The sequence below is a fragment of the Corvus brachyrhynchos genome, unplaced genomic scaffold (assembly GCF_000691975.1).
Source record: "Corvus brachyrhynchos isolate BGI_N302 unplaced genomic scaffold, ASM69197v1 scaffold52, whole genome shotgun sequence".
In the NCBI taxonomy this organism is placed as follows: Eukaryota; Metazoa; Chordata; class Aves; order Passeriformes; family Corvidae; genus Corvus; species Corvus brachyrhynchos.
Window position 1 is genome coordinate 3313678 of NW_008237221.1, and position 19618 is coordinate 3333295.

Here is a 19618-nt window from a genome sequence, read left to right on the forward strand (position 1 = left end):
TACTAACACATTTTCAAGGGGAATTTCACGACATTCCTAAAGTGTTCACACTGGTCTGTATGAAGGCACAGAACCCAGCTCCCTGTGTAGTCCCTATCTGGCACAAGACCATACCAGCAGTGATGATGCTCTAGGAAGAGGCAATAAGGCAAAACCTGAGTTACACTCGGCCAAGCAACTAAATGCATTCATTTTAACTGATATTTAAGAAAAAAGCAAAGTCTTGTACTAAAGAAAACCAGTTCAGCTGCTGTGCTTCATTCATTATTAATCTTTCTGCTTCAGGCCACACCTCTGCAGCCAGGACTGAAAAGAAAAATGCACTAAATTGCTCTGGATATTGCGACAGATTCATTTTGGTTGAAAGGTGAATAGCTGAGCAAAGGTTGTATCAAAACAGAACAACTACCTGACTGAGTCTTCTGATGAAAGAATAATGAAAAGCAATTTGAGCTCATCGGCCTCAAGAAATGATTACTTGCTGTGTACATCTGAGGATGATACATTGATTAAGACAACATCATTATTAACTCATTGATTTACCACTTCAATTTCCATTGTGACCTTGATTTGATCACTACTTCATTTATTAATAACCCATTCAAAAAATAACAGTGTGTTCACTAATAAAGTTTATTAGTGTTCATTTATTTGAAATGTTTGCTTGCTTACTCCTTAAAAAAAAAAAAAAAAAAAGAAAGAAACATACTGAATGAACTTATCAGAAATCAGTCCTTTCTGATTAAATCTGTTTGAGAAAAGTTTCATCCTAAGGACACATTGGCAGCTGGGTTATAAATCCTGTGACCATCCTGACAGGCCATTTTCTGGATCAATTGCAATATCCAAGGAGAAAACCTAGACATTATAGATATTTCAGCTTTTTATAAGGGCCCTGGTGTTATATAATCCTTACCATTCTGTGATGCTCTTGTGTGCTCTAATTACAGAGGTTTCAATATCGATCGGATGGTACCTCATCCCTCGCAATTCCATGGCTTCATCTAATGCACCCACCACATAAAGTGCATCATGGCGTTCTGGTGGTGAGGGAAAAAAAACAAGAGAGATTCTATTCTCCAGTACATTAAATTATAAAAATGTTCACATTCAGAATTAAGTAAAATAAGTACAATGTAAGTTGTCCTTGAATTTCTGAAACCCTGAAGTGATTTCTGAACTAACGAGCATTTTCCATTACTGAAGTGCAATGCAGAGCAAAAAGACAGAAGAAAGGAAGGCAGAAACACTACTCCCATTTGAAAAAGACAAAGGCAGAAATCTTTATCCAAAGACAGCAGCATAAATTCCTGGTGTTCTCCCAGGTGGATGCAGAACAGATTCATTTTTTTTAAGGCACTCTGAATAGACAATAGGTTCCTTGTTTGTCTCTGTTTTTTCAAAGAGAAAGAACAGATTTAATCCTAACAGTGTGGCTGACATTCTTCCAATTGCTTTGAGATGGTCACTACAGATGCTTTTGGTGTATTACAAAGGTGATTATCAATAAACTAAAAACATGTGCTATAGCTAGATAGCAAATTGCTCATTCAGGTAAATTAAGCATAACACTTTTATAGCCCGTATTTTTGACCTACTAAAGAAATAAATGAGGCTGAAATTACACTTCTTAAAAGATACTAGGCTGAAAATAAACAATACATGCTAGTCACAAAAAGTATTTGCTTATAGCAGATAACTGACTCTTTTTTGCAAGAATTTGGATAGTTGAGTAGTGGTATTGTAATGACAATATGAGCTCTACCTAGTAAAGGGCTGAGAACTTTCTGCTCTGGGAGCTGTAAGTAGGAGGAGAATGGAGCAACTTTTTGCTAGGAGAATACTTAAGCTATTTGAATGCTTAAGTTGCAATATCCTCAGAGAATCCTGAATTTTCTTAAAGTTGGGCTATCATTATGAAATGAAAAAAGCCTGTGCAAACCAAAGTAAACCTCTTCAGAGGGTGCCAACATTAGGCAGCAGGCCTAATCCAGATGGATTACTAAAATGTTTTCAGGTTTGATGAATTCTTTCTTTGGCTGAATAGTAGCTATTCTAATGGCCCTGGGATCACCCCTGGAGGTGCTCACAGTGTTGCTGGAAACCCTACTTGGCCAACAGCCTTCCCTGGCCAGCTCAGCCACAGCTGCTTGTGGCACTGTGCTCTGCAAAAATCACAGAAGAAACTGTTTTCCCAAGCACAGACTTTGTGTGCCTGGCAGCACTGGTTCACTTATATGTGTACATGAGACAAAGAATTTCATTAAAACAAGTAAGAGAATCCTGTACCTTCCTGACAGAAACCCAAACACTCTATAATTTCTCTTGCAGCCTACTGCTTGTTGTTACATTTCAGTAACCAGCCCTGTGGGGTTAAAGACAGGAAGGTCTGAGGAATGGACAGCTCCTGTGAAGAGGTTTATAACAGAGGAGGTGGTGGTCACAGGAGGGACAGGGCTCAGATTCCCACCAGGCTTCTTCCATCTGCACAAATGCTTTCCTGGGCACACAATTGCCAGAGCAAATTATGGCAGTTTCAGCTGCATTTCATATTTTTCAAGCAGAAGCACTGGGTGCATTAACAGTGCCAAAAGGTCACTGGTGGAGGGGATTTATAGCACCTGAGGTCCAGCAAAGGAAAAGCAACTATTTCAGCAGGGAAATCTTGCCCTCTGATTTATTTTCTGATTCTTTTAACTAAGGCTTTTTTGCAGTTTTACAGGTTTCACAGATGGAGCATGTTAGGTACCGCAGGGCCAGAGACACAGTGTCACCCTCCAAATAATCTAAATTATTTGCATAGACCTAGATGATGAGAAAGCTCTTACCTCCATTTGCATCTGTGAGTTCTGTTCTTCTCAGGAACCCCAGATAACCAGTTCTTGCCCAAATAGTCTGTGTGTCTCCAAAGCTGAGTCTTGAGTTAAAATGATCTGATTGCAAAGATTCATCTCCATAGATGGTAAAATACCCACTGGCATTGTGAGTGCTGTGAACCCATATCTAAGTTAAAAGCAATTATACTGGTATTAATTAAAGTAGCTTTCAAGAATGAAGCATTATTGAAAATTTTTGATGCAAATATTTTTAGTCACAGCTAGATAATACTAAAAATGTCTTTTAAATCTGTTTCTGAATCCATAACTGAGCCAGTTCCAGGCACAGAGACCCCAATCTACTTTTGTTGAAGTTGCAGGGCAGATCTGAGCCAAGTTCCCCACTCCTGGTTCAGTGTATTTACCCCAGCAGAGCATCCTCCATGAACACCAGACAGACAGATTATTTTAAAGAGTGAGGCCAGGGACCTTCACCTATGGAGAAGGATTCTTTCCATTGAACTCAAAGCATCATGGAAATTTTTATGATTTCAAATTAATGAACTCTTACAGAAACTCACAAATTAGATTGTGGTTTTAATTATGATCAAACATGTTCTTCATTTTGTTAACTAGATTTTTAAGTGCTTGAAAACAACATAATTTTTTTCCTCACTCTAGAAACATAAAATAAATTTGAAAAGCATATAGCCTTGCTCAACTGAGCTAATGAGAGTACTTCAGTGCAATGAAGCACGATTATGAAGAACAGCACAAGAAAACCATCTAGCTGAAATTGAGCTAATCTATAACCTTTCATGTAAACTTCCATCAGAATTAGCGAAGCACCAAGTATAAAATACAGTTAGCAAAAGCAAATTTTTTTTCATATTTTTAACTTGAGCTATTACTATTTAGTAACAATTTACTAACAATTTTAATAATGACACAAGTAACATTTTATAAAGATCAGTAGAATTCACTGTTTTCTTCACTGGGCATTTGATAAGGTGTATCATAGGAAATCATTAGCATGCACAAAAATAGATTTGTCTCTGCAATTTAGTTCAGAGCATACAAAGTTCTGGTTCTCATGACTCACCTCACCAAGATGAGAATCTCCTAAGGGTCCCTTTGTTTCTGGATTAGCAATAATGATACGTACTCCTGGGAGGATCTATTGAAAGAAAACATGAGGCAGTAAGAAAGCAGGTACCACCTTTGCAATTGTATGCTGACACTTTGTCCCCAAAGAACCTTCATTAGGAACTACAAGAAATCCTTAAAAGTTAAGGTAGATTTATAGCGCAAAAAAATAAAATAGTCCATAGGTATGACAAATTCTGAGATATTTGGGAGATGTGACAAAACTGCTTCTCTTTGTGAAAGCTGTTCCGTCAATAAACCTCCTCAGAAATGAAATGTTCACCTGCAGAACAAAAGTCAGACCAAATGGTCCCTGTCTCTATGAGAATACGTAGTAGGATAGGAAAAATCCCAATGAAACTTTGGCCTGAAACAAGGAGAAAGCCAGAGGCATCATGCAATCTCCCAGGATGATGACCTGCCAAATACCTCATGTAATGGACATTCAACAACTACAGAGGTGGATGTTGACCCCCAAAATAAAAAGGGAGCATCCTCTGACCATGGGTGTCTGCAAAGGTATGGACAGAAAGCTTTAGATGAGCATCCACAGCATCAGAGCTTGCTCCCATGTCCTCACCCTGTCCCCACAGCCATGCCCCAGCAGGGACAGATCCTTTGCAGGTGAGCAGTGGCCCATGAGCACAGCATTGGTCATCTCAGAACAGCTCTCACTAGAGGTGGGTTCTACATTGATGGAACTGCCAGCACCAGCAGCACATTTGTCAGCTGCTTCAGGAAGGACATGCAGGGGATGAAATACCTTCTTTTTGCATAAAAGAAGGAATTGATTTCTGCATAAAAGAGCAAGGTACAGGTTCTGAGAGAGCAGTAATGCATCAGTTACTGCTATCATGCTGTAACCTCCACAGTAAAGGAAGGACATCAATCTGTACAGCTGATAGTGCATTCCCCAGCAGTACATTCATGTAAAAATGAACAGAAATGGATATTAACTGAAAATATTGACCATAAAAGTTACACTTAAATCTTCTTTCAGTACTTACTTTTCCAGACTCCATGAGAGGCAAACTATGTGGAGATCCTCTTTCAACCAAACGAACTCTGTAAAATAATATGTATAATACATGGTTGCATTTATTTGCTTTTCATTAACATTTATTTCTAAAAGGAATGGTTAATGGTTGCAGAGTTTAATGTTATTTTTGGAAGAGATGAAGCTTATATCCTGTTATGTAGAACATAATCAGACCCAATATTTAATATTAGTCAAAACTTATGGATGGGAAAATAATGAAAAAAGATGTGTGTGAACATTTTCTTAAATAATAAATTCTTCAAATGTAGTTGGTGCCTTTTATTTGTTTTCGATAGACTTTTGTAAATGAAATTCCATGCACAAATTTATTCATGGCAAGAGGGATCTAAAATACTGATTTCTCACAAGAACATCATAAAAACCAGGGCACAGACACAAAAGCATCTGAGCTGAGTGAGCAACCACATTCCACAAGTAGCTAACAGCTAAAATCAAAATCATATCAAAATAACTCATAACTTGGCCTCAGCTTCAAATCTGCATTTGCAATCTGTTAATTATTTTCAATGGACAGTGGCTGATAAACATTTTAATATTTTTAAAAAATCATTTAATGAGAAATGTTATTACTGCTGATATCAGATCCGTTCTCAGAGTATAACTTTCTGGCTGTCTCTCTTCTTTTTTTAGATAACTTATTTCCCCACTAAGTGAACTGGAATGTCATCTCTCCTTCAGTGGTAAAATGTTCTGGAAGGAAATTTCTCATTTAACCTTAGAAAACTACTCAGCAGGTTAGAATGCAAGAGACTTTCAAGTTCCAAAATAGCTAATGATCTCAGCCAGTACGTGGCAAAGAAAATTCAGTAACATCTAGTTATTCCTGTATCCTAAGGAAGTAACGTACAACCATGAAAACCTTAACCTTCCCACTCCTGAACATTATCTGTAATCCACTTAGCCAAGCTAAATCTGGACTTGTGTCCAAAGAGCTGTTCTTACCTCTTTCCTCCCCTCAGCTCTGGGTATCAGAAAGACAAAACCCCACAATACAAGATGCTTAAAAGCCAGCCATGTAAAAGGTAAAGATGAAATGTCAGAAGACAAGAAAACAGACAGGAGCAGATGGGTGGAGATGGCTGGATCCCGATAAGCTGAGCATAAAACTGAGTCTATTAGGAGCAGTCACAATAGATCTTTTTCAGACTGTTTTGTCTTTTTATAGAGTATCACAGTGCTCAGTTTGGGAAAGGAGGGATGAGACACAGAGAGACCCCAGCTAGAGGTCTCTTTGGAGGTCTCTTTGGAGAAGAACAAAGCTTTGGCAAGTTCAGACCCTAAGCATAAAGAAGATGGAAAAAGATCTTTCTCCTCTTTTTCCCTTTCCCTATTTCTTTGCTCCAAGAGTCTTCTATAAAAGCTGAGACTGTTGAGGTCAAGGCAGGCATAGTGGATAGTGTTTTATCTGCAGTTCTGGGAAGTCTCTCAACTTTGATGAATGGGGCAGGGTTAAGCACTGAGATACTGCACATCAGTGTGAACAGCTCCTCTCACTAACAGAAAGATACAACCCAAACATCTAGGAATTTCAGACTTTTTTCCAAGTCGTGTTGAGAGGAAAAGGATGTAAACTGTAAAGTACCTACGAGGGGTACTGTGTGGAGCAGGCACAGCTAGGCAGCTGCCACCCAGCCTATGAGGTGTGTAACAGGAACCACCTTTCAACACTTCTTCAGGGGCCATTAAACTCCCAGACAGAGCCTGAAGCACTGATTACCTCCTCTGTGTGTTACCTTTAATGTTATCCTGCCCTTGTTTACACTGTTGTGTTACAGGTGTTACACATGTCTGTGTTTTCTACATTTACTGCTGAGCCTCCCACCAGCTGAGGAGCAGTAGAGCCACCACTGGATTCATGGCAGAAGCAGTGAAGCTACAGCATCCATTTGTTCATCCAGGAACACAGACACAGGGCAGCAGAAAGCCAGGCTGTGGGAGCTTCTCTAAAATGAGTGTGTGCAAGGCTAAGTTAATGCTGCTCTATAAAGGGTACATCTACATCAGCCAGGCTTGTGGCAGCAAATGGCAACAAAATGGCACCCAACCACACAAACGGCAGCCAAATCATAAGTATTTAGGAGTATTCGGTAAAGGTTTTAAAAATAACTGTATGTACTGAAATGAAATTAAATATTGCAAAAACCAGTTGCTACTAGTGCCTATATATTTCTGCCTTCATATATGTATCTTTGTTCTGTAAAATCCGTATTAGTCTAGAAATAGAAAATGCCTTAACTGAGTTCTTCCAAACCATTAACATCTCCAAACTTTCGATAGGTGTTTGCAGACAGATAGCTACTCTTGGCAGAAATAGTTATCATCTCAACCACATGGTACCTCCTTTAACAGACAGAGTTATCTTACGTATTATTTATGAATGTTTTGTGAAATTGAGAAAGTCTTTAAAAAAAAAGACAATTTAGAAAACCTCAGTCACAAGCACTGTTAAGAGTGATGGTGTAACGAAGGTCAGGAAGCAATTTATGCAATTTAAGATAGGTTTAAAGAGAATTCTGTTTGGATAACAATAGAAAAAACCTCTGGGGCAGGAAAAGTGTATGTCAGAACTTTCCAGCTGCCCACAGATACTGCCGGCCTTTGCTCACTTCCTGTCACTAAGACATGCCTCCATGAAGTGTTGCTGAACTCCAGGCCTAGCAAAAATCACAAATAATAAAGCAACACATTCAATAGTCAGTGGAATGACTACTGGAAATGAATCAACAGTTATAAATCTGACAATCTCCATCTTTGCTTTCAGCATCTGTGCTTCCCATCTTGTTGTTATTATCACTGGCATATTTTTCTAGTTCCCTTCTCCACCTATTGCATTTAACCTTGCCTGATTTTTTAGCACATGGTGATCCACAGAAGGTGCAATTTCTCACTTTCCAGCTCTGTTAAACCTCTCCCACTCTGTGCTTCCCGCCTCACATCCCCTACAGAGTTTTCACGGCACTAAACATAGAAACGGCATTTCCTGGAGGTTTTCTGTGAGGGTCCTCTTAGCACGCAAAACCTTGGATCCCTTTTTAAAAAGTTTCTGCCAAGCTCACAATCCATTTGGGAATACACTGTTAAACCTCTAACAAATTCAAAATAATAAAAAATATTTTGCCACTAAGATATTTAAAAAAAAAAGTAAGCCAAACATGAGATTCTGATGTTACCCACTCTCATGCACATTCTTAATTTTAAGTGCTTAATAATCTCATTAACTCTACTGGGATTAGATACTGTGAATAAATTATGGGTATTAGGCAATAATTTTTAAAGTTAGTTTTATTGTGCCTCAGCATAAAATAATTCAATTTTTCCCACTCTTCCCCAAGAGAGTTCCCTTTTTCCACTGAAAAACACAGACACAATTGAAAACTTCTTTTCTTCCCTCTTGAGTAAACAGCATCACTATCAAGGCTGCTCTGGCAAGCAAACTAAAAATGCAGAGCACAGGGCCCATCAGACCCTTAAAAACACCACCTCTGAATTACCCAGGTGATGCTGGCTGAGAAGCACTCGGCTCCTTGCAGCCTCCCTAGGATAATGACAGAAAACCCTCTCCAAATTCACAAATAATTGTAACCTGCTCCCAGGCAGCGCAGGTCCAGGAAGGGCAAGTCCTGTTTCTCAGCAGTGCTCCAGAGCTCTTTGTTGGGAATGAAAACAATCTCTTAGAAAGTGAGTACAGAGCGTTCCTGCTGTTTTCTTCTGTGTTCTAGTCTTGGTGGGAAAGGCAGAGGAGAACATGGCAGTACAGCCAGACTGGGCTAAGAGCCTGAAAATCGAGTGGATGGGAGAAAACATGCTGCACTTGGGTGTGAAAGTTACTTTTGCACCTTCTGGTGGTTTGCAGCCAAGCTGAGAGGGAAAACATAATTGAGAGACCCAATGTAGGGCAGACACAGAGTTTCTCCCCCACCGAAATGTCTCACTGGAGGGGGGAGACAGAAGATGTTTGAGAATCGTTTCATTGTTGCAAAGCTATAACCAGGGATGATGCACAGTGAAACTGTAATATTTACACAGAATTGTACAGGAGAGTATATTTTTCATAACTTTTTTTCCACTGGTTCCTAAGAAATTTTTCTTAAAAAGTTCTCTCACTGGAGTTGTACAGTTGAGAAAGCTGTTTCAGAGTCTGGCAACTGGGATTTAATGGGGAATGCAGCTACACCCCCAGTATGTGTCAAACTTCTTCTCTTGTTACAATTTAATACATTGAACAGATTTCATCTTCTTTATATCAACCACTTACTATAGAAAAGTAGGACTGAAATCTGACTTCAGAGCAAGAACTGGCCAGATATAACTAACCAGTGACTGCCATCACTGTGCAGCGAAGCGGTATCGAAATGCAGCAACCATATCTTTCTGCCCAACTACCTTACATGAAACTGCAAATTTTGTTTATGCTCCATTTTAGATCTGGTTCATTTGGTGATGAAAACTCTCCAAAATACACTGCACAGCTTGCTGGTGCTTTACACTAATCAGAGAGTTTGTCAGCAGAGCTATTAACTCTTGCTTTGGGAATCTGCAGGGGCTGGCACGAGCACAGTGGTACTAAGCAAGACGATGGTGCCAAACCTGGGCAATCCTTCAGAGCCGGCTGTGCTGCTGCTCTGAGAAAGAGTTTGGATTCTGTGATTCTAATGGAGATGGAAAGAAGCTATGAGGTCATCCAAGTCTTGCTCCCTGCCAAAAAAAGACTGCTCCCTGCAATGCACTTTTGAGTGCTTTGTCTACTTCTGTTAAAGTACTTCAAATGATGGGGCTTCTTCTACTTCCTTTCAGGGCTTATTTATCAGCTGAATTTATTTCAAATCCAGGAACCTTTTTTCACTCTGCGATGCTTGGCATGACCGAGTCTTAGTTTTGTCTTATTATTTCTACCTCTCCACATCCAACTCAAAGGAGACTTTCCCCAGTGCCCCCATTCCCTTTCAACATAACTCAGCTGAAGAGATTGCCTTTTACCCTACACTTGGCCAAACCTCACATCTCAAACTTTTTTCTTTCCTTTATAGCCATTGCCTCAAGCTGAGCCATGGTAATTGCCCTCTTCCTCCTTGCCCATGTGCCAGCATCTTGTCAGTAAGGTTTGGGGACTGAACCTTCCACCCTCTCCAGCTCTTATTTCCCTGCCTATCCCACCAGCCCTTCCTCCTGTCTGGAGCAGTTCTCACACCATGTCACTTTGCAGTCATGCCAGCCTGGAAGCCCAACTCTTTAATACCAGCTATTTTGCACTCTGATTTCTTTCAGCATCTGTTCTTGGATGCTGCCACTCTTGAAAATCTTCAGCAACAAAGCCTAGAGGAAACTAGACAGGATGTGATGAACATATAACCCAATGTGTAGAAGTCCCCTCCATGCCCACAGTTTCTGTGGTAGCAAGCAACAGCCAGTGGTCTCTGGTTTCATTCCAGCCCTGTTTCTTAAGTGTTCCTACTGACTGTCATCTTACATTAGAAGTTAAGCTTGTGGGGGAAAAGTGGGTATTTTCTTATCCTGTAAGATCCTCCTTATTGATAGTTTAAAAATTTTTCTGTATTAACTGGAACAAAAAAGTTAAATATTACAGAAGTTGTAAATGTAATCTTAAAAAAAAATGTAGCAGGTCAGAAAAACAGGGTTATTGATGTTTAATGTTTCGGGGCATTTTGTTTTGTTTTTAAATTAAGTTAATTAACTCTCCAAACTGAAAATGTTTTGACCACCATCATGAGCAAAAACTAAAAACTTCATGTGTTTTGACCACTTTGGAAACTCTTTTTCCTTAAGCGGAAAAGGATCTACCCAAAGTGACTCTTCTGAACTCAACACAATAGTCTTTTACAAGGAAAAAAAGGCCAACTACCTAATTCATTAGAAACTGCAATGAAAATCTAATTGCAAGGCAGAAACCTTTTATGTGGCTACATCCACAGCACAATGACTTCCCAGTTCTGACTCAAATCATTACAAACTATTGCCATCAACACTTTTCAGATATGTATCAATGTCCAGTCTGAGATGGTGCCTGGATAAGACTTTTGATGGGAAAGGGCTGATGCAGCCTCTTCTCATTTTCTATAGTTAGAAGAAGGATGGACACTGAAGGTAACAGTGGGATCCTGGACTGGGTCACGGCTCTTTGACACTCAAGCCTGTCAGTGCATTTTCTCTTTACTCAAATAATAAAATGCTTCTACATAAGCTATTCCAGAATTAACAAGTCAATGAGCTCATTCTACCAAAAAATGGAAATATGGATCGAAGAACTTAAGCTCTGCCTTCCAAAATGGCATGCAGTATTCAAACAGCAGATCAGAAAAGTAGGAAAATTGCACAGCTGAACACTTAGGCTGAAGGGAAAAGGTAGACAATGAAAAAGTTTTCCTGCATCATCCTGGTTTCCTCAGAGCAGTTTTTCTCCTATCACATGATAAATTCCAATAATAGATAAATACAATTGAGACTGAAAAAGGGACTTTGGGATTTAGGCAAACTTTAACCAACCAAATGAACAACCATTAAACTTTCTCTATGCCTAGGACATATCTTAATCCTGTTAATTTGATAATCAACAAGAATTAGTACTAAATCATTTCCTTTAATGTAAAGGAATCCTTCACTATAAACCTAAATAACACTTCATGTGCCAAATTCCCTGAGGTCAAAAGCAAACACCTTCCAACCCTTCAGATGACTGAACAAAGAAGCAGAAAAAATTACACAATGATTTGAGGCAGTTCAGAAAGCTGCAAATGAATCAAAATGGGGCAGGAACTCTGGTTCAGGAGGAGAACACTCAAAGCTTCACAGATTAAAAAAAGCAGTAGCAATTTGATCATAAAAGATTATGAGAATATGTAAAAAAATTCATGTTTATGTTTGCTTTCAGCTTTGAAGTACTTTAAAATGTTCAACTGTCATCACACATTAAATTTGTTTAAATTAACTTTGCACATTGTTTAAAGCACAATATACAACTATTTCAAGAGAATGCAGTGAACCAGGACTCTGGAGAATTTGCTCTCCCACCTTGCACCTCGAGCACCATCAGGTACAGCATTACCTTTCTCTGTGCTTCAGGTTCAGCTTTGCAAAACCAGGCATAAAGCTGCTCAGAGCTGTTATCTTTTTACTCAGATTATAAACATCCCAGGACATGTGTTTATCACTAATTGTTTTTACAGCACTTTTCATAATCACAGTTGTGATCTGAGAATTCTGTTTAATGCAATATGCTTTTTCTATTTTGTAACCCTTTGTCTTCCCAGTCCTAATCTCTAAAGAGGCTTCACATATAAGGAAAAATTTAATTATAATGAACTTGGGATCTGAAAATATCCCTAGATAATGGAATTAGCTTATTTGTTGTTAACAAATGATGGAAATTATTTTAGCATTGCTAATGAAATATTCATATTCTAGATTCCCACAATGTAATCAAACAAGAATTTCTGAACTCAAGTAATTTTCTTTAACCTGTCCTCTTCTCTTGCTATAACCTCCAAAATTCCCACCATTAGCTGACTCACCCTGCATTTTTGGGAAAAAATCTGCAGAAAGTTCTGCTTAACAACAACCAGGGACATTTCCTGTGCATGGAACACCAACACACAGAGCTATTTTTTCAGCTCAATTAAAACTGCAGATGAGCACTCAGAAGGAAAGGTCAGCGGTGCCATGAGCAGCAGTGCCTTGTACACCTGCAGGCACTGAAAAGGGACTGCCCTGTCACAGGAGACTCACTGGGAAGCCTGGCTGGGCTGCTTGAGACTCTGCTTAAGCAAGCTCATCTTCTGCTCACAGACACTTCCAGTATATGCCATACTAAAAAGGACAAGTGAGGCTTGAAGCAACATATTAAGATCTATTGAAGGGAGCCATTTAAGAGGGTATTACATCTCTAACCAAATTAGTGATGTATCCTTATATAAATAAAGGATGCTTTTACTATTCAGAGCTCCCCTTCCCAAGCCTAACCATTCCTTCAGTTTTCCTTCAGCCAGAGACTTCACTGACAACAGGAGCCAAATGAGTGCCTGAGGCTGGCAAGCTGGAGTGGGTCCCAAAGGTGACAGAGCCCATTTCCCAGGGGTAACTGGCAGCACAGCACCCTGTGCTGAATTATTTGTCACAAAAAACTGACAATGTGTGGGATGGCAAAGGCCCTGTCCTCCTGCAAAGGCTGGCAAGAGAAGAGGGAAATGAAAGATGGGTGGAGAGCACATAGGAAGCTCCATCTCTTATAGCACAGCACAGTCTGTGGCTAGGGCTGCAGAAGCCACAAAGGCTTGTTCCAAATCTTACATGCATTCATTATTTCCCCTTCCAAAGCAGATGCCTTGTGAAATGCCCTCTAAGGCAGCAGTATGGGAAAGCAGCACTTTTTCTTCCACTCAGCAAATGTACCCCATGTTGATCACTTGGCACTTTTAAAGAATCAGTGTTTAGCATTCCATTAACAGTATATACCAAAATGAAGGAAAGCAAACTGTTTCAGAATATATTATCTGCAAAAATCAAATATATAATACATCGTATTTGCATTAAAAAAATGGAAGAATGAAAATTCTATTTTATGAAGACATTCCTGTAACTGTACAGCTAGACTCATGGCAAAGTCTGAGACAGAGAAAGAAAGAAGTATGGCTTGTAGGGAACAAAAAAGGAAGAATTTTTAATAAATCTTCCTCAGAAATGTGAGCAGCCAGCTTGTTTCATCTATTCCCAGCTTCCAGGAGAAGCATGATTGAAAGAGAAGGACCAGTAACACCAAAGAAGCTCGGTATACCTGGAAATGGGAAATCCTTTTTTTTAACAGTGTCAGTCACTCTTCTGGAATAAATATGTTGGTGTATTTTAATATGTTGGAAACCTAATAAGCAGTGAAATTCCCAATAATTTTACTGAAATTTTATAATTTCGGCAAGTTATCGTTAAACTTCAAAACTTGTGGGGTGTGCCCAGCCCCTGCCCTGGAGGGAGGCCTGCTGAGATAAGGAGGTTGCATAACCTCCCAGCAAGATCCCCTTGGAAAAGGCAGCACTTTGTGGTGAGGGTGAGAGAAAAATGAAACCATGATCCTCTGGGAGACCCTATGTAGACTCTTTGTAACCCATTGGCTTCTACCCTCTCACACCCACCCTTGTACCCCTATAAGAGCTACCCTGCTCTCCCTTAGAGATCGGAGAGCTCGTCCCTGGCCTCCCCTTCGCGGGGAGCGGGACAAATAAAGCTGCCCCATGCAGAACCGCCAAACGAGCCTCTTATCTCTCTCCTCCTGGTCTGGCCTGGGGTTGCCTCACAGAACATGAGCTGAAATCACTCTCGCTGAATCACTAAAGAGCTGACAGCCTGCTGGGACAGGCACCCCTCTGCAGAGGCACCCCGGCGGCTGAGGGAACACCACAGACTTCTTTTGGGACACTCTCTCTGGGTCAGTCACGGCTCCCTGGGTCTGAGCCATAGACACCAACCCAGTTGCAATGAAAACTGGTTTGTAAAAACAAAAATGGAACCATTTTCCATCTAGTTCTTTTACTCATACTTGAAGAATGACATGAAAATGTTACTTGCAAACAGTACGACAGTAACTGCACAACTGCAGTACACCCACCTTCCTGGAAAGGTACAGGTTTTTGTTTTCCCTTTGTCTTTGTCTTACTTGGTACACAGAATAGTATTCCCTTTCCCCTAAGCCCTCCAGGGAAATACAACTGGAATTTCTTGAGTTGTAGTTAAAGTATGCTAAACCACATCCTCTCTCAAAAACCATACTTGGAGCCAACTCTTATTGTCCTGTTCCACTGAAATCATGATATGCTTATCCCTTGAAGATGACTTTATCAAGGAAGAAATGGACTTGGGTCAATGGAGGAAATACTTCAGTAATCAGTAATCTTGCCTTAGAAAGCACACAAATTACTTTGTAGGGCTCCCACTCCCCTAGTTATTGGAAGTTTCTCCCTTTCTCCTGCCCTGCACAGAAGTTGTGTTATGCCTGGAAACATGAAGCATCTTTCAAAGCTCTTCAAAAGGTATATTTACAAATTTGGTTATAACTCTGGATCCTTATGAGTAAACAGTACAATTTCTTCAAAAGTATTTGCTCCTCTTCCATTTCCCAGGCCATCAGCTTTATTCCTAATCACTGACTATTCAGTGTATGGAGACTGAACAAGTTTGTCTCCTGATGCAGTCAGAACAGCAAGAGACAATCTTTCCTCCTCTCTAGAGAGACTGGGAGTTCTCTAAGTCAGAACTGCAAGTGTTCACATGATGCTTATCAGCCCAAATTAACTTTTCTTTCTGAGAGATTTGTTTCCCAAAGATCAGAAACAATGCCAAGCGGATTTTTGAGACAGCAGTGTTTGCATGGCAGAAAGAAAGCACAATACTGCTAAAAGGCCAAGGCTGTATCTTCTTCTGAGGAAAAACACAAAGAAGGAGGGTTTTGCCAGTACCATGACAAACAGCTTATACTCATAAATAAGATTCTGAAAGCTAATAGGCAAAATGCCTAAAAGCCAGGCGGTTCTACAAAGACTCCTCAAAACCAAACTGCATCATTTCTTTTTGTACTTAAATCTTTGAGGGACTCAGGCTTTAAAGACCTCAAGCCTTTCTCTCAACTGAGCTACTTTTACTGACTCCATAGGGGTGCAAATCTTTTCACTTTCATGAAAGAACTGTTTCTGTGAAAACAGAAAAAAAAATCCAAACAGCTAAAGCAACAGACAACTATAAAACAGTATGGGTAATGTATGGAACTCGGAATTGGGGAGTGCTGTGTGAAGCTTGGAATTGGAGCCACCCATATGAAAATATCCCTGGAGCTCAGGGTGACAGGAATGGCAGTGCTGGAGGTAGCACTTGACAATTCCATTTGCTAAATGAGCTTACTGTGTCTAAAGCACTCTGAGGACAATGACATGGGAGGTCTATGTTTTGAACAGCTCACCAGGTACGTGGAGCTTTACACCTCAAAACAACCCACACCCTCTGCCTACAGAGTCTCACTGCAAGGGAAATGCTGGCTGGGTGTCACAGAGGGTAGTGATGGATTCTAACCACCCCTTTGGACCCCACACAGTGAGCAACTGAGGACTGTGATTTTCTCTAACCTGTGACTGGGCTCTGTACACTGCAACCCATTCCAGGAGCTGGAAAAGCCCTGCTCCCCCCAGCATCAAAGGAGCACTCTTCCAAGTTTCTCTTTTGCTACCATTGGCAAACGGTTTTCAAATATAATTAATCAATAAAGTTTCACAAAAGGTACCTATTTCACTGTCACTTGCTATTAGCACGTGGCCTTCTGAGACTCCTCCCCTCTGTCTCTTTTTCATCTCATGTGAATATAAAATGGTTCCCCTCTATGCTGTGACTGTGCTACAGAGCACTGCTGTGGCTACAGCTCAGCTAACAACTCAGCTAAGGAGTTCTTTAATAACCCTTTAATAAGAGTATTTTTCAAGGTAGATGGAGGAGAAGTGTTTGACAATAAGGAAAAAAAGCTCCTGTGGCTTTGTTGTTTGGTGTTACCCAAAACAATGCATACACAACATGAAAGTTTCAGTAAAATGCAGAGGAGAAGGATAAACAATTGACAGCCATAATAAAAGGCTAATTTTCTGCTCCTGCATGAAGTCTGAAATGCTGGAATATATTAAAATGAAGCCAAAGCTTTACTGATTCCTTTTGACAGAGCCTGGATTTGAGACTGGGCTCAGTGTATAAGCAATCTATAAAAATAAATCCTAAGTAACAATTTTCTCATTTCTTTGAAATGCTACAAGTGTTCCCTTTTTTTCTTGAGGAATGAGATTCAGAATTTCCATCCTCTGAAAACGCCTTTGTCAGGGAGACAATGTCAGCAAGTCTGAAGGAAATTCAGAGATCTCTGAATACTCTCAGAATCCAAAGCAAAAAATAAGACTTGCTTATTACTGGTAGTACAATACACAAATGACCTCTTAAGAAATTGAGTCTGCTAATGACAGATGAAGTATATACAAGGTCATATTTTTTAAGAGCTACATTAATTTGCATCACTCCAAGGAGATGTCAGTGGCCACATGGGAAAAGACACCTATTTTGTACAGCTCCACAGACTGCTTGTTTAATATAGAGGGTAATCAGGTTAAAATAATTGTTCTGATGATGGAGTGGGAGTATTTCAGTGAAAGACTATGGATATCACAAACCACAAATTGAATAACAGCCAGACTGAAAAATTAAAAACTTGAACCCAAATACATCTTTGTGCTTCTGGTCTGTTTGACAATACTCCACACCTGGATTTGAGTCCCTCTTTGGTGCCAGCTGCCTCACCATGTCTGTCTATCCCAGCAGTTCACCATTACATGTAGCTCAAAAGAAACTCTAGTAAACCACAGAAGAGTTTAATAAATTAATTTTTCCATTTCTATTACCCTACAGACCTAACTAGATGAAACTGAATAATTTAAAAGATCATTTAATGCACCTATTATTTCACCAAAGGGTATACTGGGGTTTGAAGACAGGATAAGAAGGACATGATGGGAAAGGATGCCTGCATGTATGAAATTAGAGATGGCATCAAATAGAAAACAGTGTTTACCAACACTGGCTGAAAGTCTTCATTTTTGCCCAGTCTGATACAAAATGTGGATGTAGTTCAATAAACAGGTTAAATACAATTTGTAGTAAAAATAAGGGGAAACTGTCTATAACAAATACAAAATGGCATCCCAATCTTCATCAATACATTTGTGGCTTGGTTAGTGGCTCTCTCCCCCTGGGAGCCTAAGCCTCCACTACATCAAAGCTTGTAAGTTGTCACTATCTGCTACTGAACAAGAAGACTGGTGACATTTTTATCTGCTTTTGAGGGCAGACAGATTGCAATGAATATGTTTCCTTTTACTTTTCTTATCCTTTTTAAAATAAACTTCAATATCAAAGTGGATCTTTCCTTGCTCTGCTTAGGGCAGAACAGTGTTTTTTTTTTTTTTTTTTCTTTTTTTAATGGGTAAGGTTTTGATATAGAAGAGAGTATTAGGATGCAAGGGGATGCTTATCTTTACAGGATTTGCATGAAGTTTCAACTTTAGGAGAAGATCAATGGTCTCAATGTCACCAGACGGATCCTTCAGCTCACTATTTAAAATTTCTGAGGAAATTCTCTATAAAACATTTAGAATATGAAAGGTACAGATACCCAGGAAAAGAAATTTCTGTGTTAAAAATTTGAGAAAAAATTCAAAGCAGTCGAAATATTTCAATATTTTTAATGCCATTTTATTTCTAATTCATACCTGTTAGCTTCAAATTCAAGGTAATTTCAAAATATGCATTACCATGTTGAAACAGTAACATTTTGAAAACAGTTTTGAATGAGTCTAAAAAAATATATGGTTTTGGGTGTTTACAAATATACTGAAACATTTGAGAATCCAGCCTGACCTGCTGCAGAACACCTGAAAATATTTTTGCCTTTTTGATGGAAAGAAAGATTTGTTTTGGTTTATTCTCAGTTTGATGAATTGGCTAATTTTGCCAATAAATAGTTTTTCTACCAAGAATTAAGCTGCTGTTAAGGATGAAGAAGCTGTGAAATTTTTATTCTAATTTCAGATATGTATTTTTTGTTGGACATTTTATAAACATGTGTACATATTGTTTTAGAGCAATCCAGATACAAGGGATGCTTGGGCTTTAAATTTAAATCTTTAGTGGTACAAAAGGCTGCAATGTTGTAAATGCCACCATCTTTCAAGTATATGGTGTTTTGGCATGATGAGAAAACTCTCTCTCTCTCTCCCTCCCTCCCTTTTTTATCTTCCAAGTACTTCTCAGCTTTTAGAGTATTTAGGTATCTTGAGCTTACCCACCTGAAAAGCTTTCTGAGGAGAGCATGACTGGTCAAAAATATGACGGAACAGTCTGACAACCAGCACTTTAGACAGCAGGACAAGAATATGTATACATTTATTTGATTTATTTTCCTTTTTTGGGGGGTGGGGGGAATAAAATTGCTTTCCTAGAGGCAGAGAAATGCAGCAATGACCTGACCGGGTGCTCCCGCCCGGAGCTCTGCTGCCTGGCCCTCCCTGAGGATGCCCGTGGGCACAGGGCTATGGCCTGAGCTGCTCAGGGAGGCAGCAGCCAGGAGCCTCTGTGCTGTGCTGGGAAGCATTAATCCACCTACTCTGCCTTTTGGACCCGAGTTAACCTCTGTAAACTGCACTGCAGGGGCACATCACCCACTTGGTGGATAACACACAAGTCTTCTTCATTAAAAGCCTGTGTGAGACTTGCCTGTGTTTGCTCACTCTTTCTTGGCCATCCTGAGGACACCCTGATTTTTAGAAATGGTTTAGAAAACCATTAGAACAGAAAGCCAGAGCTGTATATTCTTGCTTTTAGGGTGCTACTCAGTTTCCAAAAATAGGTGTCTAATGCCATTTGAGACAGCACAGGGTGCCTGGGACAACTCGTTAGGGCTAACAAACACAACATGACTCCATGAGAGACCCTACTAGTGAGGCTGGAGCATCTAGAACTGCACTAGATGCTCACAGCCAGGCAGTCAAGCCTTTGTCCAGTGTCAGAACTGATG

At 39.8% G+C, this 19618-nt stretch overlaps 1 protein-coding gene across 2 annotated transcripts in view; it reads right to left on the bottom strand.

The window, feature by feature from the left end:
• Nucleotides 1-19618, bottom strand: part of DIP2C (disco interacting protein 2 homolog C) — a 145778-nt gene that overhangs the window by 7179 nt on the left and 118981 nt on the right. For both annotated transcript variants that reach the window (XM_017728922.1, XM_008629661.2), the window contains 4 exons: nt 4970-5027; nt 3919-3993; nt 2829-3003; nt 917-1040 (listed from right to left, as the gene is read on the bottom strand). In XM_017728922.1, coding sequence (XP_017584411.1) covers nt 917-1040; nt 2829-3003; nt 3919-3993; nt 4970-5027 — 432 coding nt within the window. The remainder of the gene's footprint in view (nt 1-916; nt 1041-2828; nt 3004-3918; nt 3994-4969; nt 5028-19618) is intronic.